Source organism: Rutilus rutilus (assembly GCF_951802725.1).
Source record: "Rutilus rutilus genome assembly, chromosome: 6".
Taxonomy (NCBI): domain Eukaryota; kingdom Metazoa; phylum Chordata; class Actinopteri; order Cypriniformes; family Leuciscidae; genus Rutilus; species Rutilus rutilus.
In genome coordinates this window covers 30,618,711-30,638,872 of record NC_140214.1, presented here as the reverse complement: position 1 = coordinate 30,638,872, position 20,162 = coordinate 30,618,711, and the positions used below count along the sequence as shown (strand labels likewise).

Sequence of the window (20,162 nt, the reverse complement as noted above, 5' to 3'; positions counted from 1 at the left end):
AGTAAACTGCAATGGCCATTTAACAGATGTACTGAACAATCATCAGATCTAATGACTCCCATTGGATGTCTGTGCTTGCCATTAAAGATCCCTGAGCATATTTACCAGATGGCAGCAGATATTGTGGGTTAAAGGCATCCTTAGACTCTCTCCAAATATAAATCCACCGGATGTAGGAAATGGATGACTCACCAGACCTTATTACTCATTATATTACTATTATTTCTCAAGGGTCCAGGTTTTGTGCTCATTTCAGGCAGCCTTGATACTAGGCCAAGACATAGTGGACCTAATTTGTGGTGTGTTTATTATTGTGTTTTTTTTTTACTCTGGAATTAAAGGGTTAGTTCACCCAAAAATGAAATTTCTGTCATTAATTACTCACACTCATGTCGTTCCAAACCCGTAAGACCTTCGTTCATCTTCGGAACACACAAATTAAGATATGTTTGATGAAATCCGAGAGGTTTCTGAATCAGCCATAGGCAGCAACGTAATGGCAAATTTCAAGGCCCAGAAATGTAGTATATAATGGAAGCGCAGCACTGTGTTTACTACGTGGAAAATAATTGTTAAATAAAGTCGTTATTTTTGTTTGTTTTCTGCGCAGTGTGCACAAAAAGTATTCTCGTCGCTTCATAACAATAAGGTTGAACCACTGTAGTCACATGGACTATTTTAACTATGTCTTTACTACCTTTCCAGGCCTTGAAAGTTGCAATGCCGTCGCTGCCTATGGCTGGTTCAGAAACCTCTCGGATTTCATCAAAAATATCTTAATTTGTGTTCCGAAGATGAACAAAGGTCTTACGGGTTTGGAATGACATGAGGGTAATTAATGACAGAAATGTCATTTTTGGGTGAACTATCCCTTTAAATAATGTGGTGCCTGAACCTGTATAATAACCAAAATAGCTTATATGATCGCTTACCTCTGGCAAACTCTGAACTTTGCAGAATTTGACCCCATTCCGTAATCTGAAACAACCAAAGGAATCAACATTAACACTTTAATTTCTGCAACCACCTCATTAAAGTTGTTCAACAACAAGTTCATACTCACTTCTTGCATTTTTCACAGCTGTACATGTTGTCTCCTGAAAAAAACAGAAACAAACACCAGCCAGTAAGAATTGCACCATTGACGTGCTAAATCAGAGGTCTTCAATCCTGCTCCTGGAGGGCCACTGTCCTGCAGAGTTTAGTTCCAACCTGCTTTAGCACACCTGCCTTTGAGTGATTCTGAAGAGCTTGATGAGCTGATTCAGGTGTGTTTGATTAGGGTTGGAACTAAACTTTTGCAGGACAGTTGCCCTCCAGGAGCAGGATTGAAGACCTCTGTGCTAAATATAAACACAGAGTTCTATAAAGTGAAAGATTTCCATATTTATCTTCTTTTTTAAATGTCAGACTCAAAACAGTTCTATCAACTATTGGTTAGTTTGGGTGACATAAAGCTTTGAGAAGCGTCAAACCTTTTAGTTCATCCCTGGCAAAAAAGGCAGCCAGACAGTCCTGCAGTGTGACCACAGGTCCCCAGAACCAACTAAAATCAATGAGCAGAAATAAACAATCAGGGACAATCATTCAAAACCAACACATTAAGTCATTTTCCTTGTTCTACAATGTTATACATGCTTAAATACAGGGAACTAAAATGAACACTCGCCAAGCGCCAAATAAGAGTAAAAATCGGTGCTGGTGAGTATATGAAACGTGTCAATCCCCAGTTGGCCGGTAACATTTTTATGAATTTGAATAGGCTTGCTGCAATAGTTGGTGTTACCGGTGTTCAGCCATCAAACTGTTCCATCACTTGCCCACCACGGTACCGCCCCCCCCACCGTGGATTTGATTTCTTATAATAATACAATTGTTTAGTTCAGTTAGAGAACAGACACTACAATTAAAAACCTGAACAAGTCTGCTCAATGCAGCGTGAGCCAAACAAGAGTCACAGCACGGATCAGCAGCAGGAGTCAGATTTCACCTCACTCTTGACTGACAAGACGATGGCGGAAGATTTGGTTTCAAAGCGAAATTTAAAAGCACCTATTTAAGCGCATTTAACATAATTAACTGAAAACGCTCGCTCCGTACCAGTGGACATGCACCGCAAGTGATTTAAAAGCGAGGTGAAAAAAAAAAAAAAGGAAAAACTCCAACGCCCCCCTTAAGGTGATACCAGTATTACCGCTGCTGTCACACACTGATTAACCGGTAGGAACATTTCCACACCGTCACATCCCTCAAATCTAACGATGCAAAATTGGGAGAACATGAACAATTTAAGCCGTGCAAATTTAAATATTCAAACTCAAGACGACGCGAAAGGGAACTCAATTCGTTACTAGAGCGATGTGTGGGAAGTTTTCTGTGCACAAACATCTGAAGTGCGCGCCCAGAAATCCGCATCTCAGACAGTGCGCGAATACTTGAACAGACATATTCAAACAAAATTATGTCAAAATGCCCATCTTGGCAAGTTCTACTTAATAGGGTCAAAAAAACACTTAAAGTGAAATAAATTTGTTTATATGTTTATATGTCTGTGTGGTGTTTGTAAATTGCTTTAAGACAAACCATGTGTAAATTCATCAGCCAACACTATTGCTGAGTATTTTCTTCTTAGAACAGCAGCTTACCAAAGACAGTCTCAAAAACGTGGTTTTAAACCGCCCCTGTTCTCTATGTCACAAGCATGTAACCAATCCCTACAACCTGCGGGACGGGGCTTTTCCTGTCTTTATTTCTAAGGATGCTGATTGTTAGAAGGCAGCCGTCTAACTCTGAGATGGCGAACTGGAATATGGTTTGTGTAACATAAGCAACACATTATTAGTTGTTTGATAACCTAGTCAAACCAAAAGCTAATCATATCAATTACCGTTGTGTGGAAATTCTGAATGGATTGTATACAGCCTAGAAAGCACGCAAAAATGGCTACATTGAACAATGAATCTCTTATTTACATCATGTCCACACTTTGTTAATGAGAGGATTCGTGAGCTTGCAGAACTCAAGCACCCCCTGTAGAACCCGTCTTCCTCGGAATCAGTTTCTGGTTCAAACATACCTCTTGATATATTCCATGACGAAAGAGATCCAGCCTTGAGGGGCGTAGGCTTCTCCACAGGAACCAGCCTTGACAAGAGCGGTCTGGTGGGAGGAAGAGTGCAGCTTGGCAAGGTCCTCTTTCCCTGGGATGGGCAGAGAGATGTCCTGGAAGTTCTCCAAAGTCACCGATACCTGAGAAAGGAAGGACAAGTAACAGAGGAGCCTGATTTAAAATGCTAATCTGTAACTGCAATTACTGCCAGAAACAATAAGAGAGACATTAAAACAACTGTGATGAAAATAGCTCTATTAAAACAAAAATGTCATCATGATGTCAAGCTTTGTCCAATTTACTCTATTATCACTGATTATTTTTCATATGCAAGGGATGTTGATTGAATTAACAACATTATAAACAAAATGTTTATTTAACGTAAAATTACTTGTATCTGCACAGACAATTAAGTGAATACTTAAAAAGATTTAAAAATGTTTCATATGATCAAACCATTTCCAATGATATGATAACATGATAAAATGATAGCAAAGGCATTTATAACGTGTCTTTGCTGAATTTTTTTTTTTTTTTTAAATAAATACACACATGCAGATATATATACACATGGCATTTTAGTCAAGAGAAATTATGACAAACAAAACTGTAAAAATGAACACAGAACATCAAATCAATGGCTTATTACTCATTTGATGTGTAAAAGGTTTCTTAAGAAAGTTTTGCTTTAAGAATAATTTGCTTTCATGTTAGCATATTCATTAACTACACAACACGTACACCACATTTTTAGGGTTTTCTGACAGTATACAACCTGTAGCTTATATCTGATTATTAATCTATCAACCTTTGACCTTGGTTTTTCTAGTGTCACACTAATAATAACGTCATACTAAATTAAAGTCTAGCAGCTAATCTGCAGGATCTCAGTCTATCACAAGTATGTTGTCCTCTGTTATTTTTCTGAATCAAATGCTTGTGTTCACTTTGTCAAAGCGAGGTTGTTTGGGTGAAAATCTAGCCTGGGAAAACCCAGACAAACTTCCGGCAAATTTAGATTTGCTCTGCTAGTAGTATGGCAAAGAGCCCATTCAAGCCGATTTCTAATCCGTCCAAATCGAGGCACCAATCAGAAACATTGAGGCGGGCTTTACATGATGACGAGCGCTCTGATTGGTTTTAGGTCTATCCAATTGCGCCCAGACAGAGGCGATATCATATTGAGCGACGTCCGTTGGTGAAGCGCACCAACTTTTAAATGCATTATTATATTCAAATTGCAAACACATGAGGACAGTCTCCATGAAAGACCCACTGGCAGATGAACGTGCTACTACATTTCTCCTCGAAACGGTAGGAAATTAAATTAGATTTAATAGAGGATTTTAACTGTGACAAGATGATTGACAGGGCAGTTTACGTGACAGGATGCACGCTTTTTTGCTACACATTCAAAAGTAAATACCTTTTCTTCACAAAAAGAGTACATACTTTTATGGCGTAGTGTAACTTAGGCGAATTGGGACGCAGCATATGGCTTTACACGATGACGATCGCTCTGATTGGTTTTAGGTCTATCCAATTGCGCCCAGAGGCATTTGAGCGACGTCCGTTGGTGACGCCCCTTTGGAAATGAGTTATTAATGAAGCTTTGCCAGACCATAACTCAGTTACTACTGAGAATGGTCTGGTTTTAACCAGGCTAGTGAAAAATCACACCAGTCACTCACCCGGTCGCAGGTCAGACACTGAACTGAGCTGACAATGGTGCCGTCGAACACTTCAGAGATGATGCTGCGATATTTCCTCTGCCGCTTGCTCTTAGGTGGGTTGAACGAGGGTACTGTCAACACGACATACCACAACCATTTAGGATCAATTTCAAATCTGTTTCAGTTCAGGTTATGGAAATAAGCAAACAACAATAAAAATACATTTAACTATATTAATATATAAAACTAGCACACTCCCGAAGTGATTTCGTCTGAAATTCTGGTACCTTTCTTGTGAGTTGAGCTCAGGTTTGGCCACATTGAGGATTTGGGGGGACTGCAAGACAGTCTAGATGTGATTCCCTCATTTCCACAGGGACTCTGCGGTCTGACGCTACTGCTGACATGGGTTTCAGGGTTTGAATCTGAACAAAGAGGAAACACAGAATTCGGTCAAGAAAAGCAAGCAAAACATCAGGCCAAGGCCCTGACATACATCAGTCAAAAATTGAAGAACGAACATATGTGATGTAATTTTGAACAAAATCTGGCCAAAATTCCTCATTCCATTAGGGTTAGACAAGTAAAATCATGAAAACACTGGAGTGCCGAATTGCAGAGCTGGTGCAAACATATCCACATCCCTGAGATCACATGCTTTCAGAATGTTTGTAAACGGTCTACCATTGCGCAGCTATTTTAAACTTTTTACCTCTAAGCAAAGAACGAAAACAAACTTTTCAGTGACTTTATCAGGGCCTTTAGGGATATCAGACTGACATGTTATTATAATTAACTTAATTTCATTAAACATCCTTACGTTCACCTGAAGTTCGGCCCTGAGCTTTAATGGCTCCTTGGCTGCTGATAATTGGCCTTGACTCGGTGGTCGTGTCCACGTCTTTATCCAGGTCACAATGGGAACCGGCACGGTACAGGTTGTTGATGAGATTTTTCTCTTTCTGCCAATCCCGGTTGTTTTGGTTCTGCTCTGACATCAGCACCTCAGCTTCGTTGATGTCTTCTGGCACTCTGGGGCCTTCGCTTTCGGCACGATCGCTGCTGCCGCACGACTCGCAGGACTGGAAGTCGTCTGATTGGCTGTGGTTGTCCTCGTCGGGACTGTCATCCATGGCCACAGCTTGGTTTGGGTCCTCGGGTTCAGGAATGAGCTCCTTGAGCTCCTCGTGGAGTTGGTCCATCAGACAACGCAGGAACTCCTGAGAGTCCTTAGGATGGAGAGAGATTTTAGTGTTTTACACAAAATAAGAACAAACAAAGAATGTTTAAACTCTATGCTAAGGCCTGTTTCACGCCAAGGAATAGAACTATGGTGATAACTATGATGAAAATATTGACAACGTCGCTTATAATAAACAGCACATTATCATGCGTTGGTGTGGTCGCTACAATAATTATCGTTATCTTTATAGTTATTGTTCTTGGTGTTAACCGGCCTTTAAAGGTGCACTCAGTCATTTTTTGTTTATGTTGCGCTGCCCAATATAACAGTATCTTGGACTTGCACTGCCATCTAGTGGAGTGGATGAAGCATCACATAAAATCAAACATTTCCAGTTCCTGAAACACATTATTTTACGTAGCCCTGCACATGACATGTGGAAGAAAAATAATTATCGTGGCCACAAATTAAGAACTCCCCGTTTTTTTTTTTATTGTGGTGGCATTTTCTATTAATTTGCTCCATAGTTTCAGTTAAATCCATGTTTAAATTTAGTTAACGTGTGGCCATAATTTAACTAAAATGAGGGAATGAATTAAGTGGTGAGAATGAATTCTTAATTCATCTTAATATTTACATGTGTGGGGCTCAGTATTATTAGTTGCTTTCGCACCGGGTAGTAGTTATAGAAACGCAGTTATAGCATTTGCATATAGCTGATGCCCAATATTGCTAGCTGAGCAGAAATACATAATCATGATTCACTTGGTCCTTTCAAGGTCGCGTTGGATTTCCTCAGAGTAAAGGTTGAGAAGTGGCTGGACTTCGGCATCAGTCCATCTATCGCTTTTTTCCATGTTTGTGAAGTAAGTATATAAACTGTGTATACATGGCTTTTTTAAAATGGCGTGTGCCAGTGTTTTGCATTTGTTCGGCCAATCAACGTACAATTACATCACTGATCGTTCCTATTGTGTGGGTTAGACCCTACTCTGGAGTAGGAGCTAATTTAGACCCCCAAAAGGCGTTCCTATAACTAAATTTTTTCCAAGTTCCTGAGGTGCAAACACGCCAAAAAGTGGGTACTTCCGCCATTAGTCATAGTAACTATGAAAACGTTCCCCTGGTGCAAAAGCACGTATTCATAGTCAACCATTAATTATTCTGCAAGTCTGTCCAATAGCAGGAGGTTATTGAGAAATAATATGCAGATATATCTGCCAGTACCGATATCTCGGCCAGCAAATTTCAGAATTAAAATGTTTGGGTAAACTATCTCTTCAATTACATTTGTCTTGTAGACCTGTCCTTTAAATTTGACGGTCAAATCCTTGCGTGTGCTCTGACACACTGACAGTCACGCACTCTTTGAAGAAACATTTACAGGTAGTATAAAAAGAATGCAACATTCATGAAGCATCATTTGTAAACCACAGATTAGCCAGAGACCCGCAGAGACCCCATCACCATAGGAACAGCTGAAGCTTATGAGAACATTAGTCATTACTGGCTCATCCACATGGCAACAAAGCCAACTGGCATTCTAACATCCTGGTATTAAGAATCCTGGTATGCAAACAAGTTTCTAACAACAGTAGACAGCACATTAGACCAGAAGGCCATCGCTGTATAATGTCAATGCAGTACAAGGACAAAGGGTTTCCTGGCTGTATGATGCTGTTAAACAATGCCCCATTTCCTTTCATACTTAGTAGAGGGGTTGACTTTAAAACAAGGAATTCATTGACTGAATGCCCCCTCTACAGGACTCCACAGACTATCTGAGCTTCAATAAAGTGAGTTTGAAAAAGAGATTAATGCTTCCTACAGTCTCTGAAAAGCCTGTGATGGCCCATTCATGTCAACGCTAATTCTTCAAACGGCCTTCCTCTCCAGCCAGGCGTGACAATGGATGTAGGCCACAGTTTGGAGGTGATCAAACATATACAGACACTCTGAATCAGTTGCAAGACTAAAACGGGGTCTTTACTTTTTAAATGCAGCTGGAGTACAAAGTATGGCAAGAAAAAAAAGAAAGAAAACGGAGACGGAGGCTCTAACAGATGAAATTCCCTCTGCTAGCAGGATCATTTGAGTTTGACCTCATCTGTCATTGGTTGAAATGAAAGGATTGTCCCGCCACAAACTCATGCCATTGATTGACTAAGTTGGGCTAGTCGGGGTGAGGTTAGTCCTCTCCGAATTTTGTTTTATAGGAATTTAGGGCCCTATAAATTATGAATAATTGAATAAATCTAATCAAATGAACAGTGAAAATTGTGAAATGCAATAAAACAGCCTTTTTGTCAATGTGCTGCACAACAGAGCTTTAGTATATAAATTAGAACATGGATAAAAAATATAATGTGTGATATTCCTTAAAAAAAATACTTTTTTATTGTAATTTGTAAGTCGCTTTGGATAAAAGTGTCTGCTAAATGACTAAATATAAATGTAAATGACAAATTCTAAAACATTTTGGCTTCTAATTTCCATCTGAATGACTTCTGTCCACTTTTTCCACATTGTGGAAGTCATAGGCCTTACAATTCACAAAATGTCATTTTTCATGTCGTTAACAGACAATTTTAGAGAATTTTAATTGATTAGTTTTAGTCAATATTGGATGTGTATTGGATATTTCATAGTGGATTAAAATTCCTCTTATTTTTAGATTTAGATTACCCCTTTCCATCATCTAATCGATAAAAACATTAATAATTTAATAACATATCTTTAGCAAATCTCAAAATTACTGTCTTTAATTCTGTACATTATAATGTTGTGATACTTAAATTCACAAAAGCAACTGTCATCAAAAAATGATTTTAGTTTTTTATTGTGCATAAATTGACAAAATAGCATCAATCAATATTTGATCAAATATTCGATTTTAGTATATTTTAAAATGTAATTAACTCCTGTGATTTCAATTTTCAGCATCATTACTCCAGTCTTCAGTGTCACATGATCCTTCAGAAATCATTCTAATATGCTGATTTGAACAATTCTTCTCATTATCAAAGTTGAAAACAATTGTAAAAATTGTAGAAAACCAAAACAAAAGAGCATTTATTTAAAATATATTTTTTATGAAACATTATAAAATGTCTTTACTGACACGTTTGATCAATTTAATGTATCCTTGCTGAATAAAAGTTGAAATAAAACTGACTTTACTGATTCCAAACGTTTGAACGATAATATAGGCCATAATATAGGACAGAATAGCTTAGAGTTAGGTTTGAGTTAGAGTTTGAAATTATGCATTCCTTATTTTTTAAACAAATCAATGAAACAAAAACGTACCTGTTGGGAATAACCACGAAACATTGGGTTGACAGCCTTAATGCCCTGGAATAGATTTGTGGGAACAACATAGGAGTTCCTGCAACCACACAAAACAAAAGCAATAAAAGTTCAAATGAAAACTTGTTTCTTGAGGAAAAAATTAGAATAAAATAGGAAATGGCACCAGAAGAATGTACCTGTTTTTGTGCCACAGGTCTGTGATGAGTTTCTGATAGCTCTTGCATAGCGCTGGCTTCTTGTCTGTCTTCACCAGACCACCACAGTCCAAGAAAAACTGAGTCAGTGGAGGACTAGAAGAGAAACCAGAAAGAGAGACCACTGCAAGAGACTGGAAGAGAACAATTAGACCACATTAGCGATTTCTGTGGTTCTTACCAGTTAGAGAGCGCCTGGAGCGCTGCATTCATGTAGCAGGTATTGCCGATGTTCTTCAGTCCAGTCAGACCTGTGAGGAGAAACGGGCGACCAGGTTCAGACTAAAAGTGTTTGCAATGCAGAGCAAAAGCACAGAACTCTAGACATGAGATGTGAAGGACCTCTGGTCCTCAGTTCGTCCTCCTCCTCAGTTTCCATGTCCAGGTCATCACAGTTTCCCGCGGGAGGAATTCTCAAGGAGGTGGGGCTCCCGGGAGCTTTGGAATCCTGAGAGAACAGAGAGATGATCAGCAAAAGCACACCTTATGCACAACGGCAAATAAGAGTTCAGAAAATCTGTGGCCTCAAAATTAACAGGTGTGCTACCTTTCTTTAAATTAAATTAAAAAGAAAAGAAAGGGGGAACAAAATTCCAGACACTGATAATGTTCAGCATTCAAACCATAACTGACAAATATTATGTCATTGTAAAATGTACATACTGAATTATGATTGGTCTTCTGCCTGACACATATTTGCATACCAAGATTGTGATTGGTCTTGTCTTCCTAGCAAACATTTATAGCCAGGTTTGCACTGCAAAGACGCCGTTGCATATATATAATGGAGGATTTTATCTACACAGAACCAAACTTTCACACTATGTTTTGCTGCTTTGCATTCAAAGAAAGCTGAGTCAGAGCTCTGACCTGACTGGTCTGTACTGGAGAGGGTTTTGCAGTGCTGGGTGAGTGTGTGTGTGGACCCAGTTTTCTTTCCAGGAACACCTCCTTGGTGCAGGCGTAGCACCACACTCTCAAAGTGGTCAGATTCACTGTCAGGTTGTGCCGCGTCTCCTGGAAGAAAAAGGCACAGTGCTTAGCTGGATATGTGAATGAAAATAAAATTGTATCTGCAAGTTTAACATTCAAAATGCAAATAAAATATAAATCACAAATTTAAACCACATATAAAATAAAATAAAAACATAAAGAATTGCTACAACGAGAGATGCACAGTATATTGGTGACCATGTCAATACCACCAATATCAGAAGAAGGAGGAGGAATAGAAGAATAATGAGAAGGAGGAGAAGAATGAGGAGAAGGAGAAGGAGGAGGAGAAGAGGAAATGAAGAGAAGAAGGAGGAAAGAGGAGAAGGAGGAGGAGTTGAAAGATACTATAAATAAAAAAAGAAAAGAAAAAAATGACTTTTCCCCAATTCAACAAGCAGACTTTTTTATGCCAGTTCCCCATTTTTAATGACCGATTTCATTCGAAGTCTGAGTCATGATAATCAAGGGGTATAATTCAATAGTATTCATGGGGACTGGGTTCAAATTCCTTATATAATACATTTTTTATAAATGAACCAATTAAAATTGCAACTGAAATTTGAACGCCTTTACTCTCGCTATTCCAAAATATTAAAGTGCCCCTATTATGCCAATGTAAAGTTTCCTAATGTTGTTTTGGAGTCTCTTACAACAGGTATTTTTCTAATTTATTGCGGTGAACATGTGGAAAATGTATCAATAACATCCATTAGCCGAGCTCTAGCGTGAATGACTGATGAAACATAAACGTTGGTAAAACAAATCTTGCTCCATGCTTAATCTTTACTCAAAGCAGTGAGAACGACAGACAATCTGCATTACTAGACACAGTTTTAGGTAATAGTGGCCCACAACTGATTAGCAGACGTATTTCAGTAAGACAGTAATAATGTGAGTTCACCAGTTAGCAGGAGACCTACACAATATAAAACTCAAAACTAAGTATTTTGAACACCATCTTTCAAGAGCAAGCGGTTTGCGAATCCTGCATTGAACTCCGAGATTTGAGAAGCAGTCGTCAGTAAAATAAAGGGAACACAGCAAAAGTTTAGGATTATACTGCTGTGGTATTGTGGTAAAGATGAATTTTAACCAATGATTCTTCACATGCTCGTCCTTGGGCAGTGAAAAACAACTGGCTTTACCGACAGATTATAGAGCACAGCGTATTCTCGACATGATGCTATCCAGTATCCACAGGAATCGGATGCCAGTTTGAGGTTCAGGTTTTCCCTGGTGTCTGCGCGCGCAATAAGTGGGCGGGCAATATGCTAATGTTTCGTCTTGACGTCACAACGAAACGGCTTATGACTCGTTTGAAAAACGATTCATTTCATTGACTGAGAGTCGACTCTTACTTCTGAAAGACAATAACTTTAAATTATATACGGTGCACTTTTAGATTTAAAACTTTGCAGGATGTTTTCATTCACTAAGAGCTATGTTACACACTACATGAAAGGTCATTTTCAAAAACCCATAATAGGGGCCCTTTAAGAATATCGCAAGTTCTGGATCAAATCAGTCCTCCATGTATTTGGTAGATAATAGAAAAATGAATTGAAACCATCGGCATTGGACACTGCAAGGCTAAACTGCATTTTATCTCTGGATTTTGACGGCACATTTTGTAATTTGTGATTGTGGCACATTTTTATATCGCACGCAATTCAAATCTTAAGTGATGAAACTCTTTGGTTGTGTTGTGTTGACAAAGCAATATTTTGTACAAATTTGGAGAGACTCCCCCAACAATCCCCACACATAAAACACCTTGGTTTTGCACAAATTAAATAAGCTAAATGCCATATTTCAGCTCGAAAATGGCAAAGTTCACCAAAACGTGCGACTTTGACGATTGTGGGGCAATACTGTGTACCAACAACAGTAATAAGTAAATGTTAGAATAGCCTCGGCCATTTATCCGCTACTGGTTTCAGCCAAAACTTCAACATCAGTGCCTTTCTGCTTCCCAAACAAAGGCAGCTTGAGTACTGATCTCCTTCTCTACATATAATGCAACAGAAAGACTCTTCAAAATGTAGGGTGAAACAAAAGTGTATTGCTACAAGCATGAAAGCGTAGTAGGGGAAATGGGGAGTGGTGACGTTAGGTCAAGGTTTGCACACACAGCGGTGGCTGAGAGGACTCTGCATTATTCATGTGTCTGGATTGGCTTTCACTGCGGCACTACAACTGGTGCAGACAGGGGCAGATAAAACATTTATGAGAGCTGCGCCAAAACACAAGCCCTGCCAACATCTGCCACTCCGACCACAGTGACCGACAGGATGTAATACATGCCCATATCTAATTGAACCCACAGCACAGCAAGGCTAACATAATAGAAAACGCATCTACATTATACACTGTGGTATACGCACAGCACACTCATGACCCTGGGAATTTATATGACTGAACAAATTATTCAATAATAATAATAATCTTTATGTGTCTACAAAGACACTTGCATTGCCCTGATGGGCAGTGCAGGATGTGATGTGGCATTAGGATCAATCAAGACTATCAGGGCATTCCTCATTAATAGAGTGCTGTAGGGATGATGTAGGCCAAAACCCGGAAACGAGTTAGCATTTTAGCACTGGTTAAATGCCCGAAATAAAGTCTGTGCATGGTAAAAAAATAAGCTCATTATGTATTTTTTAGGGTCTCGTCTGAAGTGTAAGTTGTGGAATGAGTTGCCTTTGTTTAAAGTCTACTTTGACACTTTCAAATTTGGTCCAAAGACTTTCTTATTCTCCTTGCTTTTGGCGTTTGAGTGTCTGATCATTGTGAGTGATATGTAGCATGACGGATGATATGGCTGTTTGTTGTGGTTTATGTATTTATTTTATGCTTGTACTGCTAGAGTATTGTTTTGAAAGTGCTTTATATATATATATTAACAAAAAACTAAGTACTAAATACAGTAATATCCTTTGTGATCATTTTATAGCTTATAAAAAAGGTGGTTGCTAGCAAGTGACTAATGGGACTACAGAGGTTGTCGAGGACATGAAACATCACCAGCCCAACAGGAAAACTCATCTACTCACTAGTCCGCTTTCACAGCCTTGTTGTGTTGTTTTTTATATATACAGGCTGTTTTAATCTGTCTCTTTTTTCCACTTTCCACTTCTTCTGTCTCTTCTCAACTATGAAATAAGTTTGTGCCCCGTTTACACCTGTATTTAGCGTCGTCCACTTGTGCCCCGATCGAACACAACGCATCTTAATACCAGGTGTAAACAGGGCCATAAAGGTGGTGACATTGAAGTCATGTGACTGATGTAGTTTGTTTATGGCCCGTTTAGCTATTTACTTCTGCCGATTGCATTTAGACTTAAAAATTCCTAAAAATTTCCTTTGCGAAGATTTTTATGACGAACCAAACGTGTAAGAATCATAAAAGTTTGTTTGTTGCATTGCTTATTTTCTACAATAATCCAAAAGCCAATGGAAAAATCCTATTGGGGTTTTGTCGAGGGAACCAGGGTGATGCTATTCAGAGTTGGTCTACAAAAATACCTCATCCCTGCAGTACTTTATACCCACAAGACCCTTGCTAGAGGAAAACCATTTAGTGGAAGAAAAAAAAACCTGGCCTGCATTTTGTTTACTGCAACAAATGCAGGTTTTTGTGAGGGAAGTATGTCTGATGGCTGTCTTCTCTCAGAGGTTTTCACACAGACAGCATTGTGGGGTTTTGGTAATGGGTAATCAGAGTGGGCTTTAGTGGGAAGTGAGATCCCCACCGGAGCGCTTATTAATAATGGATGAGTTCAGCCACAGGCCAGGCTGGGATTCAAATCACACTTCAGTGATTCATTTCGTCATTCAAGCCTCTAGTCACATTCAGAATAACAGGCGTGAAATCAACGGAGAGTGACACATGTGATCAGGGATCAGATCCACACACAAATGTAATCGCTATGAGGATCACACATCATGTCTGAAATGTACAATGACAGCTCACTGTGGGTGGAAACGTCACAAGCTGCAAGTACATGTACTAAACTAAATAAAATATTCTGTAAACCATAAATAAAAAAGGGTATATTAACACACAAAATGTTTAGACATTTTCAAAACCTGAAAAAGAGCTCAGGAATGGTAGAAACAGAGAATGCGATGACTAACCTGAGAGTGGACAGTGCTGTGATCCGCATGAGACTCTCCACAGCCAACATACGAACAGCCGTTCTGAACGAATGATAAACATCAAAAGAAATTATACTCTGCAGCCTGCATCATAAACAATTAAGAATTTCACAATTCATAAGAGATTTTTTCCCAGATGGATAGTCATTTCAAAGTCATTTAATTTGTTTGTTTTCGTACACAAAATAGTAAAGAATTTTAATATCAGCCATTTATTGGTGAGATTTATAAGGTATAGCATCAAAAAACTTTACTAATCACTGTATTTTAATATCGGTGTATCCGGATTAAACTAAATAACTTACCTCTAGACAGGCCCAAAGGTTCGGTCCCCCGACTTTACAGTCCTGACACTGACCCTGTAAACAAACACATTTATACTTTATTCAGTAAGAATGCATTAAATTGATCAAAAGTGACAGTAAAGACATTTTTAATGTTACACTTTAGATTAGGGTCCATTAACTACGGCTTTTGCCTAGTTTGTTTAGCTATTGGGTAATATTAAAGAAATATTTCACCCAAAAATGTTGTCATCATTTACTCACCCTCATGTTGTTCCAACCCTGAATGAGTTTCTTTCTTCTGTTGAACACAAAAGAAGATATTTTAAAGAATGTCGGTAAGCAAGCAGTTGACGGCAGCCATTGACTTCCATATTATTATTTTTTCCTACTATGGAAGTAAACGGGGTCCATCAAATGTCTGGTCACCAACATTCTTTAAAATATCTTCTTTTGTGTTCAGCAGAAGAAAGAAACTCATACAGGTTTGGAACAAAATGAGGGCGAGTAATGATGACAGAATTTAAATTTTTGGGTGAACTATCCCTTTAAGGGATGTAGAATAATATCATGCAGAATAAGGCATTAATATGTGCTTTATAAGTACAGATAAACAGCCAATATCTTATGCATGCTAATAAGCAACTTAACCATAAACTAAAGTGTTCCCAAGATTTCTATTTCAAATAAATACTGTTCTTATGAACTTTCTATTCAACAAGGAATTCTGACAAAAATCCATAACCATTTCCACAAAATATTAAGCACAACAAAAACATATATTTTAACTTGAGCACCAAATCAGCATATTAGAATAATTTCTGAAGGATCATGGAGAAATGAAAAAAATGAGCCATTACTGGAATAAACTACATTTTAAAATAGAAAACAGTTATTTAAAATGATAATACTATTTCGCAATATTACTGTTTTTATTGCATTTTGGTCAAATAAATCCAGCCTTGGTGAGGATAACAGACTTCTTTCAAAAACATAAAAAAAACATATTGAGGCCAAACTTTTGAACGTCAGTACGCACTGAAGCTCACAGCTCTGCAACATTAACGTATGGAAACATCTTCTATTCAAAGAACAATCTGCTTTCGCCAGCAAGCAATTAGTGGTGCAGCAACCACAGATGCTTTTAAACTATAATGTGTACTGCACATTGATTCCACCCGACAGCACTGTTTATAGCCTAAGCTCTTATTCGTTAGGAAGCCACGCATTATTAGTGCAGCTTTGCAAACTCCAAAGGAGGGGTCATTGCTTTCTCAATAATGCACATTACATTTGAGCAACAAGAAATGGGCGGAAGCGATGATATGATAAAGGTTTGACTCACGTGAGACTTCTGAATGAGTTCTTCCTTGGTGATCTCCCCCACACACTCCAAGTGAGGGCAGTCATTGCTCGACGCTCCAGACATCACGTGATGCTTTTGGAAAACAGAGAGAAAGATGAACACATCGGTAAACTGCTATTTCAATATTAGCTGGGATTTGATTATTAAAAACACATCAGAAATAGTTAGAAACATTTGTATTTGAATTTGAATTTGTAGTGTAAACAAATAAGCCATCCTGGTGCGTCTCAAATGAAATCAGAGACCATTCCCCTTGAAACCTGAACACATGTGGTCAATGGGGACGCATGTTACTACCTGGTGAAAACAGAACCATAGAAAAAACTAAAAAACAAATGGGCATAGAAATGGGCAAGACCAAAACTGGTAAAATATTAAGTGGTCTTTTAATTGGTCTTCTTAATTTTAATCACAAATCACTGGTCAGGAAATCAGCAAGAATTGCACGAATACTGTTTAAAACACTAAAATTAAAACATTTTATATAGTTTTACCAGAAATAAAAATGTCCTACTGATAAAAGTTAAAGGGATACTTCACCGATCAGCATTAGGCTAAGCTTTGTATCAGTAGAAACCCGCTAGTATTTTCGAATGACCGTGCTTCCCTCCCTCATGTCCCCCTGAGACGAGAGATTTCTGTATTGTGTGTCTGGAAAAGAGCCTCCGATGACGCACAAATCGCCATTTTGCGTCATCGGCGGCTTTTTTGGCCAGAGGCGAGAGACTACAGCCAGTAGGAGGAGCTCGTTCCGCATGTGTTCAACCCGCCCATAGGGGGATCTCACGATAAAACGCCGTCTTTTCAGTTTCGAGTCATCGAGTAGCCTAGTTGTATCCATAGACAGTATATAAACTGGACACAGCGACCCCATAGGTTTCAACGGAGAGAAGTGAAGCAGATTAGAAGCCCTCATTTCCTGATTGCCGAGCGTACTGCGCAGACTCAAACTGAGCTTGACGACGTGGATGTGACGTGAGCAGCCTGCCTGACAGTTGTAAGTTTTCTAGTAGCTGTGCCAAACGAAATCTGAACCATTCCCTTCCGAATCTTGCAGAGACGGAAAGCGTGAGTAGGATCTGTCCATGAGCTAGGAGCAGGAGCAACGTCATGACTCTCTATGGGCTTCTCCCTTGACTTTATCGGACTTTATGCCTCCACGTCCCCCCGATTGACTGCGAACTTCTCTTCCTGTCTCTACGGTAATTTCCAGAGAGTCGCGTGGTTATGACGCAATCGTTAGCCTACTTTTACAAAAACTGCTTCTACGGGGCCATAACGTAAGATACAAGGTAATGGAGCCTTTTATACATTGTCGTGTTTCTTTAGAAATAAACCATGGACAAATGGAGTCTTTAAACGCCTCAGATGTAAAGTTATTCGCTGTCAAAGTGACGCCAAAATGAATGGGAGTCAATGGGATGCTAACAGCAGGTGAAGGCTTGTTAGCCAATGGCGGCTCCCGGGGGTACCTTCAAAATAATATGAAACGCTGCCCCCCTGGTTGTATCATTTCTTCCGACACTGCCCTCTGTAACCGGTAGGTGTGGCTTGGGAGTGCGGCGAAGCAAGTGCATTCTGGGAGTTGTTGTCTTTCATCTGCATGAGCCTTTCTGGCTTTTCTCAGTCTAGAAGGCACCAACTTCTAAAATAATTTCACATTTCTACTACATAAATGACCCAATTTAAATACACATTCATCTTTCCAGCGGTGAAACATCCCTTTAATTGTTTTGTTCATTTTCCAACTGCAACACAAAACCCTTTTTCTTTTCTTTTTTTCAATAAGGTCTTCAATAAATGTTTAGAAGTTCTTTAAGGCGAGACATGGCAGGCAAAAACATCGGGTTTTTTTACTGGTCAGTTTTGAGATTTTTGGATATTTGTCTTCAATAACATGTCTTCTTTCAGACTTGTGGTGAAAAAAAGTCTGAAATACACATTTAGGTCTTTATTTTATTACACTTTGTCTGTTTGCGTCTGTAGATTTCTCATAAATTCAACAAAAGTTGGCGTTCTTAATCAACATGCTGCTCCGCGATCTCTGCCGGCACCCTGTCATCACATGCACCGTTAGGAAGCTCTCTCTCTCCTGTACAATCCTGTCAGATCCAAATATGGTAATTTCCTTTTTATCAGCAACCAATCGTGAAAGTAAAAGGGCTGAATGCGCAATCTCATTGGCTGATGAAAAATCTTTAAAGCCCGTTTTCTCAAAATGACTTTTCTCTCATACTCCAAGTCCGAAATCTCCACTTCAGTAGCACCGATATACACCACCACACTTTCCAGACTTGTACCTAGTTATATTATGAAGACATTTACAGAGGGATTTGTAAATATATTATTCCTAGCCTGATTTATATAACATTTTATTCCAAAAAACATGGCGAAAATCATTTTTTTAAGGCTATTGACAGTATTTTCTGATTTACAGGATAACAAAAGTAGATATCCATAAATGCCTCTGTGATTTTTTCCCCTATCTAACATGTGAACACAATGAAAAAATGATTTTTAACCTGGCTTTATCCAATACTCAGATTTCGTTTTTTTAAATATATGCAAATTAGCGCATATTTCATTAGATATTGCCTAATTTGCATATTTAAACATTAAATTACAGAAAACTTGTAATACATTTTTTTCTCATCCTAATGTAGGTAATCAACTGGGAAAGTTTCATGGTGATATCTGCTAGTTAAACATTTTACCCTATTCACCTGTAGTGTCTCGAATAAAACCACAGGGGGAAAAAAGCAATAGGAGGTTTTGTGCATCTCTGCACATACGATCTGTCACTGCGCTGCGTCATATCATTACGCCTGCTGCACCCATGGTACAGCCGCACAGTTCCTTGATTATTACGCTGGAATGAGAGTAGTTCCTAGCCATATAGGCTTAGAAAATCGCAACTTTTCATTTTCCGTCGATCTTAGTACACGGTTTAACTACAGAAGAGTCAAGTTTTAAATAGGAAAAATATTGAAACTCTTTGGTCATTTTGAAAGAAATGCTACTGGACTCATCAGAATCAATGATCTGTGCTAAGCTATGCTAAAAGTGGTACTGTCAGACCCGGAGTTCGGCTGAATGGATTCTAAAACGGTAAAACTCAACTGTTTAACTCTGGGGGAGATGTAAAATGAGCTTATTTCCGAAAAAAGTGGAGTATCCCTTTAAAGTTTAGCGCAACGATATCTGTTATTTCATGAACAATGCAATAAACTCTTGCCAATTTGCATAGCGTGGATAAAAAACATGTTTATGAAGTGTACCTTTGTGAAAAATTACACTTAATCAGACTTTCAAAAAGAGTACTTGTCTTATAAATGGAAATAATAGGCTGCACTTTAAGAGAACGCCGGTGTAAAACGAACGCAATGTTTTCTGAAACGTATTTGCTTGTGATTTGCAATTAACAGGAAATGTGCTCTAGTTTAAATTTATATTAAATGCAAATAGTTGAACTTAAGAGTGCTTTTTGACAAGTAAGACTTAAGTACATTTTTTATGTAATTTCATAATTCTATTGTCTTTGAAATATGATTATAGTGTACTGCTGACTGCACTGACAACAATTGTGGAAAATTAAAATGTAATGTAATTTCTATTGACATTTGTGAATTTGTAGTGTATAATAGTATGTAGCCACTTTATGAATAAGTTGCAATTTAGGACATTAAAAAAAATATTAACTTGAACAACACACTACAGTTCAAAATCATAATCGAGTGCTTTAGATGTGCTTTAGTAAGTCGACACATCAAAATACATGTTTCACGAGGGCAGTAAAGCCCTCAGTTGGTATAAACTTTCCATTTAATAACTACGACCATTTCTCTCAATTCCTGTTTTACTTTCTGTAAATGTTACATAAATAA

General features: G+C 38.5%; 1 protein-coding gene across 2 annotated transcripts in view; it reads right to left on the bottom strand.

Annotated features, from left to right (window-relative positions):
• The window catches only part of usp33 (ubiquitin specific peptidase 33), a 32,708-nt gene that overhangs the window by 10,417 nt on the left and 2,129 nt on the right, over nucleotides 1–20,162 (bottom strand). Inside the window, exons 2-16 of one of the 2 annotated variants that reach the window (XM_084410945.1) lie at nucleotides 16,258–16,350; nucleotides 14,934–14,987; nucleotides 14,608–14,670; nucleotides 10,342–10,488; nucleotides 9,814–9,919; nucleotides 9,653–9,722; nucleotides 9,454–9,567; nucleotides 9,275–9,353; nucleotides 5,609–6,011; nucleotides 5,070–5,207; nucleotides 4,801–4,913; nucleotides 3,077–3,249; nucleotides 1,476–1,546; nucleotides 1,064–1,097; nucleotides 933–978 (exon numbers count right to left, since the gene is read on the bottom strand). In XM_084410945.1, the coding sequence (XP_084267071.1) occupies nucleotides 933–978; nucleotides 1,064–1,097; nucleotides 1,476–1,546; nucleotides 3,077–3,249; nucleotides 4,801–4,913; nucleotides 5,070–5,207; nucleotides 5,609–6,011; nucleotides 9,275–9,353; nucleotides 9,454–9,567; nucleotides 9,653–9,722; nucleotides 9,814–9,919; nucleotides 10,342–10,488; nucleotides 14,608–14,670; nucleotides 14,934–14,987; nucleotides 16,258–16,341 (1,695 nt within the window). In that variant the 5' untranslated portion in view covers nucleotides 16,342–16,350. Of the gene's footprint in view, nucleotides 1–932; nucleotides 979–1,063; nucleotides 1,098–1,475; nucleotides 1,547–3,076; nucleotides 3,250–4,800; nucleotides 4,914–5,069; nucleotides 5,208–5,602; nucleotides 6,012–9,274; nucleotides 9,354–9,453; nucleotides 9,568–9,652; nucleotides 9,723–9,813; nucleotides 9,920–10,341; nucleotides 10,489–14,607; nucleotides 14,671–14,933; nucleotides 14,988–16,257; nucleotides 16,351–20,162 lie in introns of both variants that reach the window. The other variant, XM_084410944.1, reaches the window with a different exon arrangement.